We start from the raw sequence: 25,862 nt of genomic DNA, 5'->3' as shown, positions 1-25,862 counted from the left end.
AGACCCAGAAGGACAGAAAAGGACTGAGCACATTCAGCTCATAGATTTCTTTACTGGGGGGTGCAGGAGAACAGCACTCCTTAGGACCTACCTTGCCCATTTGTTACGTGTTTATGCGTTTTTCCTTTCCTAGGGGTTGACTGGCATGATGATGAAGCATTGTTTGTGGCTGTTTTTGTGTCCTCTGTCTCCTCCTCCTCCTCTTCTTCATCCTCATCATCCTGAGAGCTTCCAAAATATACCATGTTGCTGGGCAGGGCTGGAGAACCTGATCATTATAAAGAAATGGCTCATTAGCATCATCACATTTGCTTACTGCACTAACCATACTGATCACAACCTATTTGAGTGTCCTCCACAGCAAGGGGAGAGTGGGACTCAGAGCTGGGAGGTCAGACCAGTGCATGATTAACTAGAGGGTTTTTATTTATTAGTTTTAACCAACAGGATATGCATGGTCTTGAAAAGCAGGGTTCTCCCCCCCTCAAGCACATTCTAGTCATACTTCAGACAATCAGTTTTGCTACAAGCCCTAATTAATAACTCTGTGTATTCAGAAAAGGACTAATGCACATGCTTAATTTCAAATGCGTGCTCAAGTGCCTTGCTGAAATCTTAACTCACAACTAGAAGCTTACAGCTTTTCCAAACAGAAGAAAAAAGAGCAAAAAAGCAGTCTACACCTCAGTGATATTTCTAAGTTATCATCACAATAAAGCATTTAAATTTCACAATACTTTGCAGACCTCTACAATATTGCACACAATATTTTGCAGAATTCTGCAGAAAGAAACAAAGAGAAAAGCAAAGACATTGAGAAGTTTATTTGCATGGAGGATTCCTGGCAAAGGCAGAAAGAGAGGAAAGGTCTTCTGATTCCCTGTGTGCTCCTCTTGAGGATGCTGCTTCTCATCTCTTGACTACATTTCCCATGATGGTCCCATGACTTTTAAATGTACAAATACTGCTGACAAATAATCGGCACCTTCTCATGAGCTCAATGTCACTTTCTACTTCAACATGAGCCCCCTGTCCATCCCCCAGAGGTGTCCAGGGAGCCTTCTAGCTATTACCAAATTAAAAATTATTTTAAAAGAAAGGAAAAAGTATAGTCACACACTTGGATAACAGCAACTTCATTTACTTTCCTGCTGCTAAATAAAACAAAAGGACAAAGAGAACTGGGCTAGAGACCAACACAAGGTAGTGGCTATTTGACTGGTGCTTCCTTAGGAAGCACTTCTGGCTTCAAGCTCTTCAGAAATCCAATTCTGTGTTTGGTTTGCTTTTGAGCTGTTGGTGTTGCCACTGCCAACAACTAACTATAGCTTATCACTTTTTAATTAATGAATTACCTAAATATGACAGAAAACCAGGGATAGGCTGTTTCTGCAATGAATCATCCATTCCTAAATATACTGGTTTTGATTGGGATGGAGTTAATTTTCTTCATAGTAGCTGGAACAGGGCTATGTTTTGGATTTGTGCTGGAAGCAGAGTTCATAACACTGGGATGTTTTAGCCATTGCTGAGCAATGCTTGCATGGTATCAAGGCATTTTTTTGACCCTGTTTTTCATGCTGCTCTACCAGCAAGCAGGCTGGGGTGCACAAGGAGCTAGAGGGGACACAGACAGGATAACTGGCCAAAGGGATATTCCAGACCATAGGACTATTCTCAGCAATAAGAGCTGGGGGAAGAAGGAGGAAAGTGGGGACATCCATCCAGTGTTACACCATTTGTATTCCCAGGTAAGCATTTTATGTGATGGAGCCCCTCATCCTGGGGATGGTTAAACACCTGCCTGCCAAAAGTGAGTAGCAAATGAACTCCTTGTTTTGCTTTGCTTGCAGGTTTGCTTTGCCTAATAAACTGCTTTTATCTCAATCCATGAGTTTTCTTACTGAAAACTGACCCTTCCAATTCTCTCCTTCATCCCACTGAAGGCTTAGCCCCCACCTGTAAAGATGTTAGAGAGGCTTTTGGCCTCTCTAACAGCCCCTTTGGAACTGTGGCTGCCTTGGGGAGAAGCAGACAGAAACTCCTCATCAGCATCCCGTGCTGTGTGTCAGTGGAAACCCTGGGACAGCCAGGATAAACACTACAGCAGCATTGAGGGCATGATGATTCTTCCCCCTGAAATTGTGCATTTTTCCATCCAACCTAGTCAAGAATGTATGGACACATACAGTTATCCTAGGGGAAAGGGCTTTTGGATGCCACAGCTCTCCTGTTTGTATAGACTAATGACCAAATTATGACTGCTGACATATTTCACAGCATGGAAGCTGTAGCAACTTACAGAAACAAAAAACCTTCACATTTCTTATGCAAGCCCAGAACTTTCTGGCACAGTCTAAGCAATCAAACATAGTAGGTAAGAGGTGCTGAGAGGCACATTAATTCTTCTGCTCGTAGGGGAGTTTTAAGTCTCATCCACAACTAACTAGAAGACTGTAAAATAGTTACTCCTAAGACAGTGCTGCCTGAAAAATAAACTGTTTTTTTCTTCCATCTAGGTGCCCGAATGTGTAGTATGGATTCAGAAACTGTAGGCAAGTGCATCAGTTCTTATAAGAATCTGAAGTCTGACACCATCTGACACCATTGTGCATTAACAAATGGTGGCATAAAAGAACCTTACTGTTTGGTAAGGTTCCCTCAAAATTAGATTCAAACACAGACTGAAATCCCCCTATTATAATTAAAGAAATAGTCAGAAAAGTTATTCTTCTGAGACACTAAAATAGGAGTCTAGATATAATGTCTGTTCTCTCAGCTTCATCTTCCTTGGAATTCCACATCTCTGAGATTTTTTGGCAGCTGCTTTAAACAGCAACCAACAAAAATGTATCATCTGCAATGCAAATGTCGTTATTACAATAGCAATCTTTTTTCTCTTTCTTCTTAAAGCAGAGAATAAAACACTATGTCAGTCTGTTTAGAAAGTAGGGAGAGTCTTACCCAAGTTCGAGAGCAGGCACAAACTTCACCTAACTCCTGGTATTCAATCTCTGTAATCTCAGGGCATAAATCTCCTGTCAGAATGACAGTTTTTAATTCTTTCCAATCGAGAACTATGAACAACAATGGTTAAACTGCATTCCTGGGACAGCTGGGACTGTTTGGGAAGTACATTTCCAGAGAAATTAGACTAGCAACATCCAATAACACAGGAGAGTCCTGCTAACGCTCACTTTACTGATCTAAGTGCTCTGCAATATGAGACCTTGGAGAAAAAAGCTGGCGTTCAAGTCTGGGTCTCCTCCCCTCCTTCCCACCAGCTTTTCCTACATATTTATTAAATTTGACTTGCCAAACAGAAAGAAAGAAAGAAAAAAATGTCTGGACTTGCACATTTTTGTTCTATGTAAGCATTGTTATGGATGGAAGACTGAAAGACATTTAAAAGCTCTGAATTTTCTTGCTTAATTTTTGTATTGGAACTACTTTTATCCTCATCTTTTATAATACTAGTTCAGTTCTGGAATAGCCTCAAATAATTTGTTCACAAATATGTGTTGAACTGGTAAAACCACTTTCACTTTAAGCCTATGTAGCTAAACATGTCCAAAAGGCTGAGAAAACACTGGTTTAAAATATTGAAACATGCTGGCCAAGGTCAAGACGCTGCAAATTCCCTTTTTGAGCAAACTGAGTGAAAGACATGCCTGTAAGTACACTGTGGTTTCATTCAAGCTGAAATGATGACAATTATGCTTATTAAACAACACCTAACATGTTATGGTTTATGTGCACTGCTGGTTTACACCAAGGAAAGAGCTGGGCAACTCCCCCTAAGACTCCTCTTATGGAAATAACACTCAGACTTCTCACAACTGATGAAACAACAAAACTCATATGAATGAAACTGAACTCTGAAGAGTGGAAGCTATGTAATCACTCATCTTCTTCAATATTGTGTAATAATGATTCCTGTCCTAAATATCCCTCATTCTCTCTGAGATCAGATAGGGATGTGTATGTGATGCCCCATTTGTTACTCAAAGCTACTGATTTATATAAATAATATAAAGAAGTGTTACTGTAGCTATAAATGTTCTAGACCATTGGAAATCTGAAGAAGAATGTGTGCTCAAGAGATGATTGGTTTTTTCCCAGCTGTAGCAATTGGTCAAATAAAATATATTGTCCTTCCTCAAAAATATGTCTGGTCTTCACTGCAAGGTAAGACCATGGTAGTTTTCCTTACAGACAGACTTTGTTGAGAGTTGTTGCTCTCAGGTTACTCCATGTGTAACAGATATTTACCATGAAAATGATGTATGACAGCCAGATCATAAAATTCCTCCAAAATGGCAAGAGAATAAGGAAAACTGCAGGTTCAGCAAACACATCTGTACACACACACTCACAGAACACAGCATTGTAGGGGCTTTCTTGATATGTAAAATTCACAGATCACTATTCTACACATTTATCTCTTCATGGACACACTCAGCAACAGAAACCCATGGGGCAGCAGCTATGCTGGTTCCCTCTTGCACATATTTCCCAGCCAGGCAGTAAGAGTAAATAAAGATGAGCAACCATCCCTCCTCTTCCTCTTGCCCTCTCCAGCACCAAAGTGTGATTCTCAAAGCCTACCAAGGGTAATATAAAGAGTGACACTGGAAATAATAACCAACAGCAAAAAAGAAGAGCGGCAATGCCACGAATGAAGGACAGCATCTGTGCCTGGGAGGTGGTGCCTGCCAGGTCTCAGCACTCTAGGTATACAATTCCCACTTCCTCACTTTCCATCCCCAAGAACACAGCAGAAAAATCTGAGAGGGAGAGAGAGAGTGAGCGAGTGAGTGAGAGTTACGAGAGCCTGTGGCTGTATTGAATTTTACAAGTCTCCTTCTGTGCTGGGAGCCCCCACACCATGCAGGCAGCTGCTACACGAGCACTGGAACAGATGAAGGGGGAGAGCAGGGAGCAGCCTTCCAGAGCCTGGGGAAAGCACACAAGAAGCCCTCCACCCCAAGAAACATACCCTGCCACCACCCCATTAGCAGGTGCCTGAAAAGCCTGCTCACTCAGCAAATCTGATGGCAGCCTAGAAATTAAATTTGACTCCTTACCACTCATTTAGAAGGCATTTCATGCAAGGAAAAGGGAACCATCTAGACTATTGGTGGCTGACATTTTTCTTGGCATCAAAAATGGCCTACAGAACATCTACCCCCACCTGGCCTCTTCTTATTATACCTGTGCCACCTCCTCAACTGGCAGTGTAATTTTTTTTGTGGGGCCATGTGGTGAATCGGATCAGGGAACTGATTCAGATTAAAATCCCAGACTAAGGAAATTAAAGTCCCTTAATAAATACTGTAACTGTAATGTAATGTTACAAGCTCTCAAGAAAAGATTTGGAAAATTTCTATGCACTCTTTTTCTTACTGAATGTGTAGTGGAATATATCACCTTATATTATTAAACAAAACATTAAATGAAGTATGTTTCCAATGTCATGTAGGAGCTGCACATTTTATATTGTGTCCTGATGATGCCTAAGCACACAACTCCTAAATGCTTTCCCTCCCCTCCCTACCAAGACAGCTGATTTGTTTTGCAGAAATATTTGCATAAAAGCATACACTGTCACCAAAGATCTGGATGGGGCAATTGCAATATATTGGGAAGGAAAGAGAAGCCATGGCAGAAGGAGTAAGCTCTAAGAAAGGCTGTGAAGTGCAGCAGCAGCAGAGCAGAAGAGAGGAACCCAGATGTGCTGGGGCTGGAGAAAGGTGAGTGGTGAGAGGTAAGCTAGCAAATGGACACAAGCTGAGGAAGCAATGGGGGAATGGAGATATGGAAGGGATTACTGACATGAAATGGTAACAAATATAGTGAAGTGTACAGGACATTGCAGCTAAGGCTGGCTCAATGCAAGGCATCCATCTGACAGTGCAGTCAAACCTGCTGCCCTGGTCCAGACAGGTGCCACTCACCTTTTCCAGCTTAACAACTGTCACAGCTGAGAGCAGAAAAGCCATGGCCAAAGTCAAGCACCAACCTGGAGGGAACTTCGCAGCCCTCTCCCCCTCCTCCAAAACACATGGGGAAAGGCCAAATCACCAAAGCTGGACCTGAGAGTGAGACTTTGAAAGTCTAAAAAATTTCCATGTTGGACTAAGGGATTGCAAACCACACAGAAAGTTCAGACAGCCGACACAAACCCAGGTACCCCCTCCTCACCAGTACAAGAGCTCCCAGGATCAGATACTACTGCATGTAGTAAATTTTGAGAAAATCATTAATGATGAGTTATTTTTTTTTTAAATCGCTCATCAAGGTTACAATGAGCTATGAATTATTACAGAAAGGGAGCTCTTTAAAAAAATTCTATTTGAAGTATGTTTGGCAACTGCTTCCATCAGTATCTTCAGTTTCATTATTGAAATTCTCTCTTGAGTATTTTGTCTTCCCTCCTATTGTGAGAGCAACACAAAAGAAAGCCTAAATATATAGGAAAAAATGATTACCACAACTACACACTAAGTGTGGCCTAATGCATATGAAAGAATGACAAATGTATTTTATGCCCTCTTTTACAATAATTTGGTGCTTATACAACAATAAGTACAAAGTAAAATATAGGGGGTTTAAGTCATGGTGATGCTTTTAGCAATTTTCTAGGAAAGATGTCACCCTTTGCATGTGCAAAATTCAGGCTCACTACTAACAGTAGGCAGAATTGATGCTTTTGCAGCCTCTACACACAGATGTGTTGACCTCAGCAGCAAGTGCCTGATTAATAGAATAAACTATACTCTTTTTCAGCCATTTTATTTGACTAATGAGGTTATTACTTTTTTTTCTTTTTGACAAATGTGTAGTTCTGTCTCCTAAATTACAGTTATGTTTTGTTTCTCATTAAATTACATTAACTTTTGTCTTGGACTAGCTAAACACGTTAAAAAAACCCTCTGAATTTGGATCTGAAGAGTGGAATCAGAAGTATGGAAAGTGCATGTGCTTTGCCAAAAATACTATTTCATTACTCTTCAGAATTAGCTGGCAGTGCTTCTGCAGTATTTACTGAAGTACAAACCAAATGTTTTCATCTGGACGGGATTCAAACCCTGGTATGTTACAACCACAACAAAAATCATCTCAGTCCAAAAGCCTTCTCTGTAATTTGGGCTGTGGTTTCTGCAAAATTGGAGGATTCTTCTCCATGAATTATTTACACCAACTCCCCCTCTAGCTCCTCTTTTTTTTTTTGCCTTCTAACAATTAAACACAACCCAGATGTGCTTTGGAAAAATCTTAAAACAATTTAAAACACTAGAATGATTTACACACAGGGCAGGTCAAGGTATGTGGGACTTCAGCCTGCCCCAAAAAAGCACATGGCTTGCCAAGCCCCACAGTGAGCCACGTCCAGAGCTTCGGCTTCTCCTCTGACACACAGCCCCATTTTGTGGCTGTAAGCAGGTGGAAAAACCTTGCCTCTCAAATACTCCTGATGTGCTGGCATCTCAATGCTTAACTTTTAGGGCCTGCTTCTCATTTATTATATGCCCCACTTATTTTGCTTTGGCAGGACAATGCCAAATCCCTGAAGTGCAAATATATGTAATTTATGCCTGCACCTTATGGCTGTTTTACCAAGCCAGGCTAAAGGAGCACAAACTGCATACATTTTATAGGAAAGAGCAACTGTACTTCACTTGTCTGACTCCACCTGCAGGAATGGTCTCAGAGGGAGCTCCCCAATGCCTGAGCAAGTGGGAGGAAAAGGCCAGCTCAAATACAGAAATAAAACTGGGCTCCAACTCCTCTCTCTGCTGGCATTGCTCCAATCACAATGTGCCTGGTGTTACATTTAATTTATCGACTAGTGTAGCAACATAAGTCTCATTTTCTTCTCAGTCTGTTCTTCAAATTAGTAGAGCTTAAACATAAAAGCTTGAAGAAAATTTTTCCTTTTCTAGAGAAATGGAGCAAGGGTGGGGAAACGCATGAGTCTGCAGGAAAAAAACAGAAGGTCTACTTTCCAAACTTAGCAAAACACTCCAGAGCAAGAGAGTGCCCAAAATGAAAAAAAAAAAAATAAAAAAAAAATAAAAAAAAAAAAAAAAAAAAAAAAAAAACACAACGGAGTGCTTCTTACATCTACAATTCTTATCTGACATTCTCAAAGCAATTTAACTCCACCAGCCTGACTGGATTTTAGAGTGAACCTCAAAACCAACGCTTTCCATGTGCACTTCACCTTTATGTTCCCTCCCACCAAGAACAAAACTAGTATGGAAGTTTCAAACCACCATGATGACATTCCCAACAAGCTATCAGGCTGTGTTTCATATCCAAGAGATCCAGCTAGGTTTATCCCTAGCATAAAATCAGCCATTTGGATAACACTGAAGCTACAGTATATTCACGGTTAGAGAAGCAGGCTCAGAGGTTTTTGGCTGGGATGAAGGGCAGGAATTGCCTTTGCCAGAATACTTTACATCGCCCCCTGGGCAGTGAGGCTTTGAATTGCTGCTGCCATCACAGCACTCAGATTCTATGCCAGTAGCTCATCCATAACCAACACCCAGCTATGCTGACACCTATATAAAGAGTTAAATATTTATCCTCATTTTACAAAATACTAAGCAGCTTGCTGAGGGACTAGGACTGAATCTGTGGCAAATACAAAAGCTAAACCTCAAGATTAGTCTCCCATTTCAATCAGTTGACTGCATCCTGTGGCTTTTTGCAGGGGTAGATATTGGAATCATTAACATCAGCAAGGGCCCAAAAACTGGAAAAGCAAGAAAAAGCTTTCCTCCAGCTGTAGTACTACCCACAAATTACTCTATCTTACTTCAGCACCTCTTCCAATCTCTTCAATCTCCCAGTAGGCAACATGAAATTCTACCTTCCACTGGATGTCTGGAGCTTTGGCACTCCAGCAGCACTCTGTTCCCCTGGGAAGGAATAATCCATGGTGGTGGTCACCAGGGTCTCTTCTCTCTCTGTTCTTCACACAAGTGTCGTTCACTCTGAGACTGTGTAACCACTTGTCTCTGCCAATACTGATTAAATTACTCTTGTCCTAAACCACCATAAGAGTTGCTTAGTAGCTCATATTCCATAGATGGCCTAAATGGTTGCATGTATGAGAAACAGCTTATATTCTACACTTTAATGTTACTCCTAACTTTAAAACAGAACTTAAAAATTTTGAGGTTACATCTACTAAATGCAAACTTATTTTTATTAAATGGTTTGTGCATTTAAAATTCAACCTAAAGTTTATTCTTGAATTTTCAATCCATCCTAAAATTTTAGTTTCAAATACTAAATGATATAATAAAATAAATATTTTTTCTTCCAGTATTTGAAACAAATCATTGTATGTCTGCATGTTTTAATATTATTTTGGAATTATAAAAATGAACCCAGACTGCAAAGAAGCTCATACTTTTGGGCAGTGTCAGCATTTCATTGCTTTGCTTCCAGCCCAATCAAGTTGCAGTGCTATTCAATCTGCCTGCTCTGATGTGGTGATCGAGTGTCCATGGTGCCAATGGCTGGTGCTTCAAGAGTGACCCGTGCAAGGCAGCAGCTCTCCAAGGACAGCAGCACACACTGACTACAGAGCCTGCTGACACCAAACTAACAGGCACACATACCTTTTGCCTTGCTGAAGAGATAGGCAAATTAACAGCTGTTTTGTAACATACCCAAGATTAGGAACTCCCAAGTTTCAGTTCTGGGGGCTCTCCCATTGTAATCAGAAATCTCCGCAGGTATGAACTGACACAGTCAATTTCTCCAAAAAAGAAGACTTGGATCAAAGGCCCCTGACCCTTTTTACCACCCAAATACAGGTGCTTCAAAGAATAAAAAGCCTGCTTAAGAGCACACTGCACTAAAAGTTAGAAGTTACTGAACTTAAGACAAACATGCACATTTTTAAACAAATATTTCACATAGTGAAATTTTCTGTTTTGATTTTGGCCAATTGTAATAAATCATCAAAATATTAAGTCAGCACAGCATTTAAAGAAAAAGAATAATCACACATTTTGCAGAATAGAAGAGTCTGAAAACTCAATTTGTGAGATCTCAATTAAACCATTTTTATTTAGGAATCCCTGAAATTCTCTAGCATGTAACTCCCAGAGGCTCAGCTTAATTAGAAAATTGATCATGGGAAAACTTCTTAAAATGTACTCTCCTAATCCCAGCCTCCCTGTTATCACCTTTTACCAAAGATCTATTGCTCACAGGGAGTTGTTTTTCCTTCCTCCTTTAGTCTGATATTTGACTCACAATATTTTAACCTGTAAATAATTACAGAGAGCAGAGGTAACTTGAATGCACTGTAACAGAAGCTATTAAGAAAAATATGATCAAAAGCAGAAAACACAGTAAAAGTGAGAGCTGCTGTACAACTACACGGAGATGACACACTTGTATCTACATGCTGCTGAAAGACACTAATTATGCCTCTGGCAAAGGACATACAGGCTCCTTCAAAGAAGCTATTTAAAGATAAGAACACTGCAGACAAACACTTCAGAGATATCTGTACTATTCCCCTCCTTGTGTTGAAAATTCTAGGTCACAATTTAATAAAAGTTTTAAAAATCACCAATCTTTTTAAAAGGAGGATTTTAAAATAATAGAAAGCAGAGGAGCCTTGCCAAGTTTGGTCAGTCTAGGAATGTATTCCAGGTCTCAGATATTCATCAACTGTTACAGCTTTTTCATTGTGCTCCACTTACCTTTTAAGAAGTAATTAGTACACTGTATTATCAAATCAAGAGTTTGAAAAACAAACTAATTAAAATACGTCTAAAGCCTTTGTGTTCGGGATAATGAAACCAAGCAGGTCATCTTGGTTAAATTATTTCCCTTTGAAATTACAGGGTGCTAATGGAGTGGGGGGGAGTTAAAATTATTTGAATCATTAGATTTTCTTACACACAGCAGGACAGGTAAATGGGACTTGTTCTCCTAACTATGGGATCTTATGTCAAGGGACTTTCTTCCACACTGTAGCATGATAGTATTTCTCCTTCAGTGACAGAATTCAGCTGCTCCCACTCAAACCCCACAAGAACAATGAAGAGTGAGCCATATTGATGACAGGATGCTTAAATTTCTCTGTTTAAAAACAGAAAATAAAAGTACACCCTGACATGTGAATTCATGGTGGAATTGAGTCTAAGGTTGGACTTGGTGATCTTGAAGGTGGTTTCCACCCCTAGTGACTCATGATTTTATGATGTGACAAATTTGCACTGTGCTTCTGCCACCACTGCTGGGTGTGATAGGACAAGGGCAGAGAAGACCACTGAGCTGCATTCCCACCAATCCTGGGAAAGACTGCTTTCTCCAAAAAAGGCTTTGATCATGAATCTAGGGATTATATCACCAGATAATTTTGTGGGACACTTTAAAAAAAAAAAAAAAGTTAAACAAACATAGGGATTTACTGTCCTGGATTTTATCACTACTACACTTAAGATTTTTGAATTGCTGATCTTCAACCCTGTCAGTGTGCTCTTATTTCCATGCAATTGCATGTTGCATTTCATGGTGAAAGCACAAAGAGCCAAGGTGAGCACATACAGCTGGACAGAAGTCAGAACAACCACTTGGTCCCACCATGCAAACAATTCTGAAACCCTCAACACTGCAAGAAAAATAATAGCATGGAGGTTCCAAATCAAAATAACTCCTTCCAAAAAATCCCAAGTCTTCCTTCCCTATGCAGGATCTTAATATGCTGCTGGCTCTTCCCTCTCCAGGCTCACTAGGCAGCACCAGAAGAGTAGCACCAAACCAAGCCTGCCAGTGCCCTGGAGAGTCACTTGTGGGACCTTTCTGGAGCTGGATGTACCAGCATGCTCTACATGAACTCCCTACCAGCATATAAACAACCAGCTTCCATCTCCTGGTTTTGAAATGGACACATCAAGAGACAACCACCTGGAGCGAAACATTCCCAGAGGCCAAATGGACACAACCTCAGGCAGCCAGGACCTCTTGAAGGACACAGCAGTGCAGGCACAGAAGCCAGAACCACGCTAATAAAGGTCTGAACAACCCACTCCTCCCTCCAAGCCACAGCACTCTCCTGCTCATCCACAGAGAAGCATCCAGGGAGCAGGTGTCCAAGAAGATTCTCCTGCCTCTCTTGAACTGGCTCTTTTCATGTCTTATACAGGGGTGATGCAGTAATAAGCTTGTGGGGGTGCTGAAACACAAAGCTGACAGCTTTCCCTTTCACAGTTTTTCTTCAGACTGTTTAAGCAGACCAAGAACATGCCATGTGTGGCACTCAGAGCAGACTCTCCCTCGTGGTTTTTAACATAATTGTAATTGTGATCTTGCCGTCTGAATGCATGTGTTGTCAGAAATGTTCGAGTACTCCTGCATACTGAAGAAATTAGGAATGAATTGCAAGTTCTTAATTGACAGTACAAAACATCAATTATGCCACAGATGAATAACAAAGGAGAAAATTACAGGTGCAAGAGCTAAACACCCATTGATTTAAATAAAAAATTTTAAAAAAATTAAAAAGCCCAACAACATGAAGCACTGCAATAGGACTAAAGCACCCATGCTTCCCAGTTGCATTGTTAAACCAGAACACAGAGAGAATGCTAAGAGAGTAGGAAATAAAAGTGGAGATAAGTGACACCCCCACACAGGTTGCCATTCTGTAAGTGCAAGTGCCTTCAAAGCTATAAATAGCACATGCTTAGTTAGCAAGCAGTGGAAACAAGTGTGTGACTGCAGCCATGTGTGCTCACACACAGACACACAGACACACAGAACCCCCATCTGACTCTTCCCACCAACAACTGTGGCAGTTGGCCCAGATCACAGCAGTGACACGCTGCCAACAGACTGATCAACCTCATGGCACACTAAATTAGAAATACATTTCCACAGATTGCATTTCAGAGGACCGTTATGCCACTTTAAACTCCATTAGATTCTGCTCCTCTCCATCCTTTAAATAAACACAAAAGCTAGCAAATCACCCTCTGCTATCCCCTCCACCCACCCACTTTACCAGAGGTCCCAACGGGATGGAGGCTCCATACTGGATGTGAAATAAGATGGATAAATTAGCAACCAGTCTGAAGGCACCACTAGCCTTACAGAAGAAAAAAAGAAATCAAATCACACTGCATTAAGGTGAGAAAGCCTCAGCAGGAAGCTACAGGTGGTGTTGATCACTGCTGTCCACAGATGCAACAGAGACCTAAGAAAGGGGAACTCAAGCTCTGAAAGATTCAGCCCACCGGGTAAGACTTTTTCAGACAAGCTCTACCTGCCTGTAACAAATGCACACCCTTTCAGCAGGTAATGGGACAAAACAACAGCAAGAGGCACCATTCCAGCACAGAGCACGCAGCTATGGCTCACTAATGAGACAGGGGATGCACCTGTCCAGAAACACACAGCAAGAGATAACATGACAATTGGGGGATTAAACTGAAAGATGCTATCTTAAACACATTACTTGGGACACAGGACCATGGAAAGTCTTAAGAAAAATGACCACTCGAGTAAAATCTCCTTCTCTAGCTTAATCTAGACAGTACCTCATGCTCAGGCCCCCCAAGTCTGGCATGCAGGCTTGCACACACACAGCCCATGGATCCCTGACACATCACACAGCTCCAGCCAGGCTCGAGCACCTGTTACTGTGAAGTAATTCAAGTATTTCACTCCACAATTTCAGATGCCTCCTTTGTACTTGGATTGCTGAGAGGAGGAGCTCACCTGTTTTAATTATCACCACAGGAACAATCCAGCTCCTGAGGCAGACAAGAACAATGGCAACCCCTCCACCCACTGTCAGATGAAAAGCCTCACTCAGATTGAACAATAAAGGACAGTGAGTAGGTAGACAAGGGGAATTTCCAAGCAGATTTTCTCCTCTTGCAGGAACAAGTACTCAGGCAAGTTAAGCACTTCTCCAGTTTATAGTCAGACAAAATAAAGGAGGATAGGGAGGACTTAAGAGAGCTAGACAAAAACCCATTCAGGGTAACAGAGAGCTAAGCATAAAAGAAATTTCTTTTTGCACTATTACCAGCCTCATTTTATGATCTTTAGAACCATGAACTCGAATGCTCCTGCTGCAGATACAGTCAAATTGCTGAGAGCTGAAATGCACACAATACCTTCAAGTGCAGCTCCAGTACATTTGTCTGGCTGCTGCTTGGTGCGCAGGGCTACAGCTCCTTCTGTGAATGAGACTCTGCCCCAGCACTGCTGCCAGGTACCTACCTCGAAGACAGAGGAAAGTGAGAAAATCTTCTGTCTTGGGCTTCCTTTTGGAGAGGTCAGAAATCTGAGTGGCAGGAGGGGGTAACAACGGCTCCACTATCTTTATTGGAGTTGTGCTGGGACTGTTTGGCTGGGACTGAGCAAACTTCCTTTGTGCTTGCAGCCTTGGCCTGTGGAAACAAGAGCACATCACCAACATGTTAGGCAGAACTCGCTGGATGTGTGAAAACATAAAAATTCACTATACAGGACAGAGAGAGAGAGAGAGAGAGAGAGAGAGAGAGAGAGAGAGAGAGATCGAGATCTGAATCCATCTCCCACCAATACCAAATCCCTAACTGGGTCAATAATGAAGACAGTATTGTATTTGTTTTACCCTTTGGTATCTTCTGCTACAATTTGGAAAACCAGAAAGGGAACATCTTGACTGCAAAATCTGTGACTACTGTTTCATATGTTCTGAGTGTCTTCTTGCACATGATACAATTACAGTTTACCATTCACTTATTTGGAAATTAAATCTGTATTTTGCACCATGAAAATGCCTTTTTTTTTTTTTTTTGTTAAGTGTTAGTGCTCATTGCTTTCTGTTTTTAATTAAATTACAAATTAGGTTTATTTTAGCCCCATTACGGTTTTAATTTATTCCAATCTGCTAGAATCTTATTTTTATAGAAAAATATATAAATAGATAAGGTATATATATATATTTGTGCCCAGTTCTAAAAAATAAAACCTCTAGCAGAAAATATTTTTGACAGGGAAAACATCAAGTCAAAACCTTTAGATTTTATTTGTTTGGCCACAGCCCAGAAGACAGTAAGCAAGGAGGTCAGCAGTGGGGTTAAGCAGGATTTGGAAAAAATTTGTAATATTGAAGGACATGTGTGGAATGAATTTGTTCAGTCTTGGTAGTGGGCAATAGACTGACACTGTCTGATTAGTTTTAAAACATGCCAGAATACGGCTGCAGGAAATAAGCGGCTGCAGGTGATTTTGGCACTTGGCTGCAAATTATTTCAAGCCTATCTGAAGGCTCTGATTAACTGCTATGTAGCAATGAATATGATTTTCTTTAATATGTCTAGAACGTAAATTGGTATTAGGGAAAGCATTTTGGGGCAGGACAGATACCCAGAGGGGGTCTCGCTGGGAGCCTGGCTCAGTTCCCCACATAAGAACATGTTAATTTCTCACTTAAGCAACTGGGATTGTAATTATGATCTTTATTACAGCTTCAAAAAGGAGAGAAGCTACAGAAAGAACTTAAAACCTTGTTGAGAAAGGATGCAATTTTATGTCATTTTATTCCCTAATAGCAGAGTATTTACATAATGTCAAAGTGAAACATATTAAATAACACTGAAGGGAAGCCCAGGTCTTGTCACTCCATGGCAGCCTCGACTGTTGTGACTTAAGGAAAGCACAGTTATCTTTTGGGAGGGATGTAACACAGAATTGGCAAACCTCTTGTTTTTCACGAGTATTAACCTTAGATATTTGGGTAACAAGAGCTTTGTTACAACAAACACATCCCCTAATGACAACAGAGAACCAAAGTAACATTCAGCGGTTTTTTCCCTAAACTACGCATAAAATTGTCCTTGTCCTCACTATCCAACCCCCACTGCCCTGAACAACAAAACATACCAGTCATTCCTACTGCTTTTTTCAATCTCCTCCATGGCAAAAATAACCTGGTGTTTACAAATTTTTTTATCATGGGCTTATAATTTGTGAACTGGAACTAAAAGACTATTTAGCACATATATTTCCTCATATCTAGGAACAATTATCTTTCCAGGATAAAGGTCTTGTATAGATATGCCTGTATCTCCAAAAATTTACTCAGATTGCTTTGCAAAGCCCCATCTCTTCAAGCAGACTGAGGACTCCCGTGCAGGATGAATGGTATTTTAATTTCAAGCAACTACATTTCTATCACCAAAACCATACATGCAGCCAGAGAAAAACGCTTTGTGTTGGCTCCTGTTCTGCACAAAACATATGCTCTCTCGGCAAAAAGCAGACCATAAAGGTTAGCGAGCATCCCGGCTTTCTGCACAGCAATTTTTTCCCATTGATGTGCTTCATCAGCCAGGCTGTTAAAAACATAAACCCACCCACTCTATGCATCTCTGTACCTGCTCAAATCTCATGTGATCAGCAATAAGCAAGGAGTACCACCACCCACCATGCCACAAAGTAAAGATTAAGCCTGTTTTATGATTCAAAATTAACCCTTTGCAGCAAGAGAATCAGCCATGCTGGTTTGCAGTATCCCTATTATCAGTCCCCAGAGCACTGAAACAGGATTAGAGAACGACTTGCAAGTTTGGCATAGATGAGAAATGAATTAGGGAACCTAAAGCACTTTTGGTTCTCTTTTTGAAAGTATGCTATCTGCTACCATTCTTTTCTGGGACAAAAAAGTCCCCATGGGGCACAGAGCCTGGCCTGGCAGCATCACAGGCTCTTCATACCCATGGGGGCCCTTGATTTCAGCAAGGATAGAGAAAATTCCAGGTATTCCTTCCATTTACAACCATGAACTTTTGCTACTTCTCCCAGAGAGACTGTGGAGACTTGTTGCTATATGGTCAGATGTGCCTGAAATGCTTCTCCTCCCAGAGAGGAAAGACGGCTGTTACTTCCATCTGCTCAGTTTGACTTCACCAGTGACACAAAACCAGGCCCCCTTATGAAATATCCATCTTTTATTAAAACCACAAGCAGTTACAGGGTGTAAATATCACTGATTCAATTTATGAACACCAGTAAATGAAAGAACTCTCTTATGACTGCAGCATCCTTTAGGTTTCTGCGAGAGATACTGTTCCCTGCCTGGATACGTGTGTGCTCCATAGGCTTCTACTTCAGTGCCTGAGAGTGCATACAGAGTGAGCTGTGAGCAAGAAATAAACTATTCTGTAGCTACAGCACACAGGGATGAGGAATCACGATGAGGAAGCAAAAGACACGTTCTTAAGTAGCCATTGCTTCAGATTTATGTAAACATGACCAGTTTCAAAGGTGGGCCAGCAAAGAAAAAACATTGGCAGCAACTAAAACCGTTTCCTTGTGAAGGCATGTTTGCACCTTAATAAACTTGTATGTCCCCATGAAAACCTCTGGCAGCATAAAACCAATTATTTCAGGTATGGTTTTACATTACACTTAATCCAATCTAGGTGTGAAGCTGCTGCCAAAGGATTGTACCCTCCCTCTTCACTACAGTTCCAGTACAGGACACGTATCAGGTCGTACTCACACACCACTTCTGAACAAGGAAAAACAGAAATGATAAAAGTGTTAAGAAAGATACTCTGTGTGTACGATGGTGCCTATCTAAAATTTATAAAGGAACAGTGTAGCCAGCAGGACCAAGACAGTGACTGTCCTCCTGTACTCAGCACTGGTGGGGCCACACCTCAAATGCTGTGTTCAGTTTTGGGCCCCTCACCATGAGAAATACATTGAGGTGGTGGAGATGGAAATGGAGCTGGTGAAGGGTCAGAAGCACAAGCCCTGTAAGAACTGAGTGAGGGAGCTGGGGGTGTTTAGCCTGGAGAAAAGAAGGCTCAGGGGGAATCCCATTGCTCTCCACAACCACCTGAAGGGAACATGTAGCCAAATGGGGGTGAGTCTCTTCTCCCACATAACAAGTGACAGGACCAGAGGTAAAGGTCTCAAGTTTTGCCAGTGGATATTTAGATTGGGTATTAGGAAAGGTTTCTTTACAGAAAGGGTTGCAAAGCATTGGAATAGTCTACCCAGAGAAGTGATTGAGTCACCATCCCTGGAGGCATTTAAAAAGGCACATGGATGTGGCACTTAAGGACACAGGTAGACTTGGCAGTGCTGGGTCAGTGGTTGGAGTCAATGATTTTAAAAGTCTTTTCCAACATAAATGAATCCATGATTGTTTAAATGCCTAACACCACCAACACTTTGCTCTTTGCTTCCTAATGCAAGGATTTCTGCTGGAATGACCTATTTAGCGTGCATTTGGCAACAACAGACAGATTGGCATGAGCAGCAGAAAGAACAAAAAAAATCCTGTTTCCATCCTCAAAATAAATTGCTCATTTTGTCCTCATTGAAAGGGTACACACTATGTAAGGCTCATAAATACGCAAACAGAAAAAACTTCGCAAGACGGAAAAGGATGAGGAAAGAACTTAAAATAATCCCACATCTAAACGTCATGCGAACACCCAACATGCAGCCAGAAATATCCAGACCATTTAAAAATAAACAGTAAACCACTTTCTCTCAACAGTAGCGATTATTTTACTTCTACTTCTTTTGAGAGACTTTAAACACATACCTATGACGCAAAGTTCAAAAAAGCCTCAGCCTGAGGAAGTCTCACCTCCTTTGGGTATGCTTCTCTTCTACTGAACTGACTGTTTAGGTCTAAGAAAGTAAATTTCAGCCAGAGACTAAAACACCACAACAAAAATATCCTGATTACAAAAAGTCAGGCTAGGCTACAAAACATTTCTCTCCCGACACAAAATATACTTTTTGAAGCTTTTTTAGAGTAGAACTCATTTTTAGTAGAACATTTTAAGCAAATTGCATTCTTTGTAATTAAAACACTACAGTTTGTGTTAACTAGAAGTGCTTCAGAACATCTTTTTAAAAAAGCATATCCTAGCACCATTCCTTTAGCTTGTAAAAAAATTCACATTTAGGAAAAAAAAGACTTAGTACACAAAGGCAGTCTTTTCTTCACAAAGCAAAGTTCAGGCTAGTAATAGCAGTCTATGTTAAATTTAGTAAACATTAACATTCTAGATAACAGTGCATGTTGTGCTAGCCACAAATCAAGTATTAAACTATCAGTATGTGAGATTTTGTTGTACATGAAGACAGAAATCTTACTCTTTTCACTTTATTACTCCATAACTCCTAAGCGAAAACAAAGCATAAATATGATAAAACACACACAACACCAAATACACACAGATTTGTAATATATTTGAATGCATACTAATCTATTTATAGAAAATTCTGGGTTTGAGAGGCTGTTCTCATGCCTAAGCATCTCAACTAGGAAGAGATTTGCAAAACAATCTTCTGCAAATGTTCTCTAATCTCCAGCAATCTGCAGGTTTCCACCAAGCTTCCTGCTTAGTGTGTGCCACCATATGTCCTTACTGCTTGGTCTCATTACCTTTCACTTACTCCTTAAACTCCACTTTTGCTTTTGTCTTTTCCTGCTTTTCTGTAGCCTGATATAACCTTTTCTTGATAACAGCAGGACAGGAAGCTAGGTTTCCAAACACTATAGGAACCATAGCTGAAGCAGCTGCTTGAGCGGTACAGTTTTGTGACTAATTCCCATTTTCCTTCTCACTGCAATGTGCTTTTCACTGAACAATTAAAGGAAGGCTCTGGCATGGCTAGGACTCTACCTCACAGATTTTGTCCACGCTAACATCATTATAGCTTCCCCTCTGCTGAATACCTGGGTTATTCACTTCCTTGCTGTGACATTTTGCTGGCATGGTGAAAAACTTATCTCTCTGCCCCTGATCTCAATGAGGTCTGAAGTGCACCATCTTTTGGTCTCATTGGATGTGATAAACCAAGTATGTCAATTGTGTAACTGCACCATACAACGTGGCACTTGCTCTTGGCACACAGCATGTCCGGACAGAAAAATTCACTTGGTGTGTGCAGCTTTGTTCAGTAAGGTAAACTTGAATGTGACAGGCTGCAGAAATGTTCTGCCCTCATTTAAAAATAAAATAAAAAAGTAATTTAGGCTTTAAATAGCCAGGTGTCTGCTGGAAATCAGATGATTATCAAGTGTGTAATTTTCACCTCAAAGTCGACCATGTTACAGGCACTTCTAGGCAAGACCAAGATCAGTAGGCAAAACTTGTTGCTGGAGGTATCATTCTGCATGGGACAAAAAAGAAATCTTGTGCCAGCAGGAAGCATGGCTAAGCTACATTTTACCCTTTCAATCCTCAGGTAAGTCTAACAGTGACCTTCTAGAAGACCACCAGTTCATGTGAACAGGGCTCCAAACTTCAACAAGTTTTCTATGACAATAATGCCAAAACATATATGAAACCTATTATTTTTTTCCCCAAACTGTGATGGTTAACATTTGGATAATCAAAAATATGAGGTGGGGAAAAGATTCCCCTCAGAACACAAGATCTTGTTGGCTGTCCCTGGAGCACACCTGAGTGAACATGTTGGCTCTGGTGGCACTAGGCAGTGTTTCTATTTGTACTCACACATGTCTGCCACCACTGTGTCCCAAGCTACCCTGTCAGGTCAATCAACAGCACCACACCAAGAGCAAGAAAGCCAGCGTGTGAAGGAGTCCTTTGAACTGCATTTCCTCTCCCACATGCCCCAAAGCTACTGGGATAGCATTTTCTGCCCATATCAGTGGTATCTGTCGCCCATTTGATAACACAACTCCATTGCTACTGCCAGCAAATCTGCAGTAGAGGAAATGGAGACTCAGTCAGTATCTGTGTCCCTACACAGGCTTGTGCCAGGAAGGGACTAGAAATTAAGAGACCCGGTTGCTCCCATCCATGCAGATATCAAGTGCAGCTAACTATTGCAAAGCACGGCATCACTCTCAGATATGGCTCCTTCAAAATAATTCACAAGATAATGTAACCTGAGACACAACCTAGACCTGTACTACCAGGTAAGAGCATAATTCTTAACCCTATCATATGATTAAAAAAATCTGGGCTACTTTTCAGTAAATTAAACATTGCAGAAAGGTTGAATGCAACAATTTTCAGAAGCTGTTTTTACTAAGACCTTTATTCACTCAATATTTTTTACTTTCTGTGGGCCAGTAAATCAAAATTGGGCCTAAATTAACAACACAATTTTATACCAGATTTAAATCTCCAAGCGATCCAATTAAAGCACAATATTAAGTCCATTCAGTCCTTGACTGTGAAGCCTAACAGGGCACCTTCCTTTAAAAAACACTTCTTGCTCTAAAACTTTAGCCACCATGAATGAATGCACATTTTCCTTTGAGATTTCTTTTTTTGTGTGTGTGTGTGTGTGTTTTGTTAAATGGGAAACAGTTGGTTTCCGAGAACCTCCTCTCCTGTTAACAACAGAAAGGTGTTTGGGAATGGCATTTAATGAACAATAATTGAGCTAACCCATATGCTTTGTGACTAGTTCAAAGTACAGCTAGACACAAACTTTTTTTCCTAAAAACTGCTCCAGTTATCATTAATTCTGGAACCGCCTGTTTTTCCTGGCAATGCTCACTGACTACAAGAAGGTACTTGCAGTCTCCAAACCCTCCTCGTGTCATGCAGTTTAGCAGAGACACTTATACCTACTAAGGGAAACAGCTGGCTGTTCCAACAGCACAAAAGATGGCACTGGGCAAAGTGGGAGTCCTTAAAAGCTGCTGGGCGCAGTTACCATCCCCCACCACTTCAACTGTGTTAGGAGGAACTGGACAACTCCAGCCACCAAAAATGAGCCTTGTACATACTCCACACTGCCTATATAAGCAGTCACAATGGCATAGGTATGGACACCTTGCCTGCTAGGCTGAGGCCCATACTGGACCGTTTATAGAAGAAGCTGTAGAAAACTAACATTGTGTTCAGGTTTAACCTGTGGATCCAGTAAGTGCAGGTGTTTCAGTGGTCTAGATAACCTTGAGAGGGCTAAAGCACACTAGCCACTCAATGCCCTGGGGTTTTGTCCTGAAACATCCACAGTGCTCAGGGAATTTTGACACTATTTTAAGTAGCAGTAGGATTTCCCAGTGTGAACTTGAGTGCCCTTCATGGACTTCAGGATACAGGGAAGCAAAGAGAAACAAGAAATGATCCAAAAAACCAAAAGCATAATTAGTCAAAGTTGCAGGAGAATGGGTCCCCTGACACCTTACTGCTGCAATTGGTTTTAACTGCACTTGATGCAAGAACAGTCCATGCTTATTGCACACAATTTCCATCACTGCAGCACTGCAGGCAGGGTCACAACCTCTTATCGTGCATAAATCAAAACTTAACTTTGACTTACCAAGGTGCAACTCCAGCATGGCACAATTACAAAACCACACATGCACCTTCAAATATCTCAACAATGGCATACTTCAAGCTCAGACTCTAGCAGCTGGATAAAGGCTGATTTAGACTGAAATACATTAATGACCATCAAATACTCAAACCCTTCCACCTGTCCCATGTGCCAGTCGCTGTGGCAGGTACAGGAGGCTTTATTAGCTGCTGTCCAGAGAGAAGCAGCAGTGGGAGTGTGATCAAATGAGGACATGGCAGCTAAATAAAGCTCCCAAGAAGCACTTTTCTTACAGCCTTCAGATCACACTTTAGCAACTGTCCTACAGACTTCTCCATAAATCCAGGGCCAAAGCCTTATTCCTCTATAAGTAAGTGTGGGATCTGGACAAAGAGAAAGAAAATTACTCTTTTAAATCTACTTTCTCCAAGGTTATAACACCTGAGATTGGACAAAAAGTTTTCCTCTCCATACAGACATGTGGTGAGCTGTACATGGCAATAGATGGCAGAAGAGATCCTTCTGAATACTGGAGACAGGTGGTGCCACCCTTCCTTTGTCCTGCAACAGTTCTTAAAAATTCCCATTCTGGAGTAGCTTCATTTCTAGTCTAAGAACATAAGCACTGGTACTTCAACCTTTGACTGCTCCAAGTTGTACTCCAGCTGTGTCTACACTGTACCATATTGCACATTGCATAAAGCCTTCAAATTCATCAGTCTGCATGGAAATCAATCTAACAACAATGCTGCAGACTGTGAGTCCTACAAATGCTCCTCCTAAAGTCCTGGTTATTGCTGACACCCTCAACACCACAGCCAACAGCATTTGGCTGAGCCAGCTCAGATATGCCCGCAGAAGCTACAAAGGTGCACAATAATGCAAAACCAGCCTCATTCAGAAGGAACAGGAATGTATCCCAGAAGTCCATTTTGGAGGGGGCTGTGTCCTGGATACATCTTTTTCCCTGCTGCTCCTTGGGCTATGCACGCTGCAGAGATTGCACCCCAGCTTATGATACTTTGACTCTTTGGGACTAAGCTGTGGTGGGAGTCACTGCACTAGTGTGAAGCAGTACTGAGCATCAGCTGATGAGCACTGACTTCAGCAGTACCATAAAAGCTACAGTAACTTCTGACTCCTCCCCACGCTCCCACCTGTGCACAGCTTACTTCAGCTCCCGCACCCATGTTCTGGAGGCATTCCTCTTCTGCAGCATTCTCATCTCAGGCTGCTACTTGGTTCTCTTCACCAGAGCGCTCTCTAAGCTGCTGCCTACCAAGCACAGCTGAGCACAGCTACCTACAAAAGTACTTGGCAAATGGAGACTAGGGTTTCCAGTTCCTGCATCCAGAAATGAGGGCTGCCCCTCTATTCTAGTGTGACCCAAGATTCCAATACTTTTCAGCTCGAGCCAAAACCACCATGCCATACCAGAAAGCAAGAACATCACCAAGGAGTAAAGGTCTGCCATTTTATGCTGTGCTGCTGCAGATAAGAGCATCACCACATGCTAGAAAGTGAAAATGCAAAACCACAGCAGCAAAAAAAAAAAAGAATTAAGGAACTCATTTACATTTGCTTGGTTTTTAATAATCACTACCAGATGTCTGGGCATATACTATGTCTACAAACTTCTTTTCAAGAAGAAAACCACAAGAACAAAGTTATTTTTTCACATTAAACCCTGTCCCTTGTGCTGGAAGTAAACAAGGTTGAACTCCATGCTAATAGACACCTTCCTCACTGGAAGGAGGATGAATTTCTAGTTCACTTGCACAATCTGGCAAGGAACCTGTCAAGGTCCTGCTGCCAGCACTCGCTGAAGGTGGAAGAATGAAGCAAACTCAGAAGTCTTCTGATATTGAGGTGAAACCAGTATGGGAAAGCCCAGGGGCACAAAATGGTCTCCCCTTCCACTTCAATTCTCTGCAACACCCTGCTGCTGTCTGCATGGAATTGTGGGCAACTTAGTTAAAGTTGTTATTGTTTATTACCAGTTCAGGTGTGGTAAAAACCAAATGGATTGGATTCTTTTCAAAAGTGTTTTTGACCCCTACAAAAAGATTTCCCACCCTATGGAAGACAGCCTGTAGAATGTTAAAACTGTTCATTTTGAGAAAACTTGAGCACTGCCCCCTATTTAATTACAGAGAAGTCAAAATTACTTCTAGCACAACACACTGTGCAGATTCAATATTATTCTAGTATTATTTTCGGTGTCCTCAGACATCTGAGGGACATCTGCAAAACCTGTTCACTTCCCAGTTCCCAAGCAGGAGGCATTAAACAAAACCAGCGCGGTTCAGATGACACAGCTTCCGACTTCCTTGCTCATGAGATGCCTCAGCACTACCCAAACCCCTGGTCTCTGATCAATTCAGAGCTGCTCTTTGTTCCCTATGATAAACCAAATAATACCAAACATAGCAGCGGCTCCCTCCCTAGTAATTCGACCAGCTGCTAAAACTCAAGAGGATGCAAGATCAAAGCCATACGACTGAAGGAAAATTCTTTTTTCACTTTGAGCAGCCTTTTCTCTGCAATTGTGCTTTAAAAAAAAATTGTTTTACAGACCATTTCATTCTTGTTTTCCAATCTCAGAAAAACACGTGTACCTCAACTTCAGCAATCATTCACCTTTGCCCTAAAAGCAACTTGCACTAGCCAGAAAGCCACAGATTACCTCTGGCAGAAATGTCAGAAATAACAGTGTATGGATCATTCTAGCCATCATCTGAATGGCTGAGAAACTTCCTGTTCAATTAAGCCCTGCATTAATCCCTAACATTTGAATAAAATTTTCCATCTACTGGCAGGAAGTGATAAAAGTCAGTAGGTTGTGGGCATTTTAACCTCTTGCAGAGGTTGCAGCTTGCAATTTAACCACACCTGAAACCATGTATCTGCACACAGGGAAAGCCTTTAGAAGGCTCCTCTACCATCTGGCTATTACTAGGAACTCAACATTTCTCTTGTAAAAACTACAATGCTTCTACACACAGCAAGGAGAAAAAAAAAAAGACGCAAGACATCCTATATCTACTGCACAGACTTTATTCTGATAAGCAGCAACGGGATCACTTTTGTATAGAACACCCATCAGTCACATTCACTGTCTTGCCAAAAAGGATTACTAAACAGAATCATGCAAGAGAGCTATAGGGAAAGAACATAAAATAAAAATCAGTATATTTCATTATGTTAATCCTATGCTATTCTTATATAATACAGAATTCCATTATGTTAAATCTATGCTATTCTTATATAACTCTGAAGATAAAATACAAACTTTAGCAGATGCTGTCTCTATTTTTTGGTCTCCTTTCCCTCATCATTTTAATTTTTTGTATTGAGTTTCTCTTGGAAGCAAACCACGACCCTCTCCAGGCTTTCTCCCCAGGAGTCAAACAGCCCATTCTTGCAAGTCAATCAGGCAGACGCAGTCAATTGTCCCAGTAACTCTGTTCATGCCTTCTTTCAAGCCATGCCACATCCTGCTACCAGTCAAACTGGCCTGAAAAGGAAAGGGGCCATTCACCTCAAAC

General features: G+C 41.2%; 1 protein-coding gene across 1 annotated transcript in view; it reads right to left on the bottom strand.

Annotated features, from left to right (window-relative positions):
- JARID2 (jumonji and AT-rich interaction domain containing 2) overlaps positions 1–25,862 on the bottom strand; it is a 211,761-nt gene that overhangs the window by 45,422 nt on the left and 140,477 nt on the right. The window contains exons 5-6 of the mRNA XM_058804908.1: positions 14,269–14,438; positions 92–268 (exon numbers count right to left, since the gene is read on the bottom strand). Coding sequence (XP_058660891.1) covers positions 92–268; positions 14,269–14,438 — 347 coding nt within the window. The remainder of the gene's footprint in view (positions 1–91; positions 269–14,268; positions 14,439–25,862) is intronic.

The sequence above is a fragment of the Ammospiza caudacuta genome, chromosome 1 (assembly GCF_027887145.1).
Source record: "Ammospiza caudacuta isolate bAmmCau1 chromosome 1, bAmmCau1.pri, whole genome shotgun sequence".
NCBI classification, from domain to species: Eukaryota; Metazoa; Chordata; class Aves; order Passeriformes; family Passerellidae; genus Ammospiza; species Ammospiza caudacuta.
The sequence above is the reverse complement of the archived record's forward strand: the minus strand, read 5'-3'. Positions and strand labels throughout refer to the sequence as shown.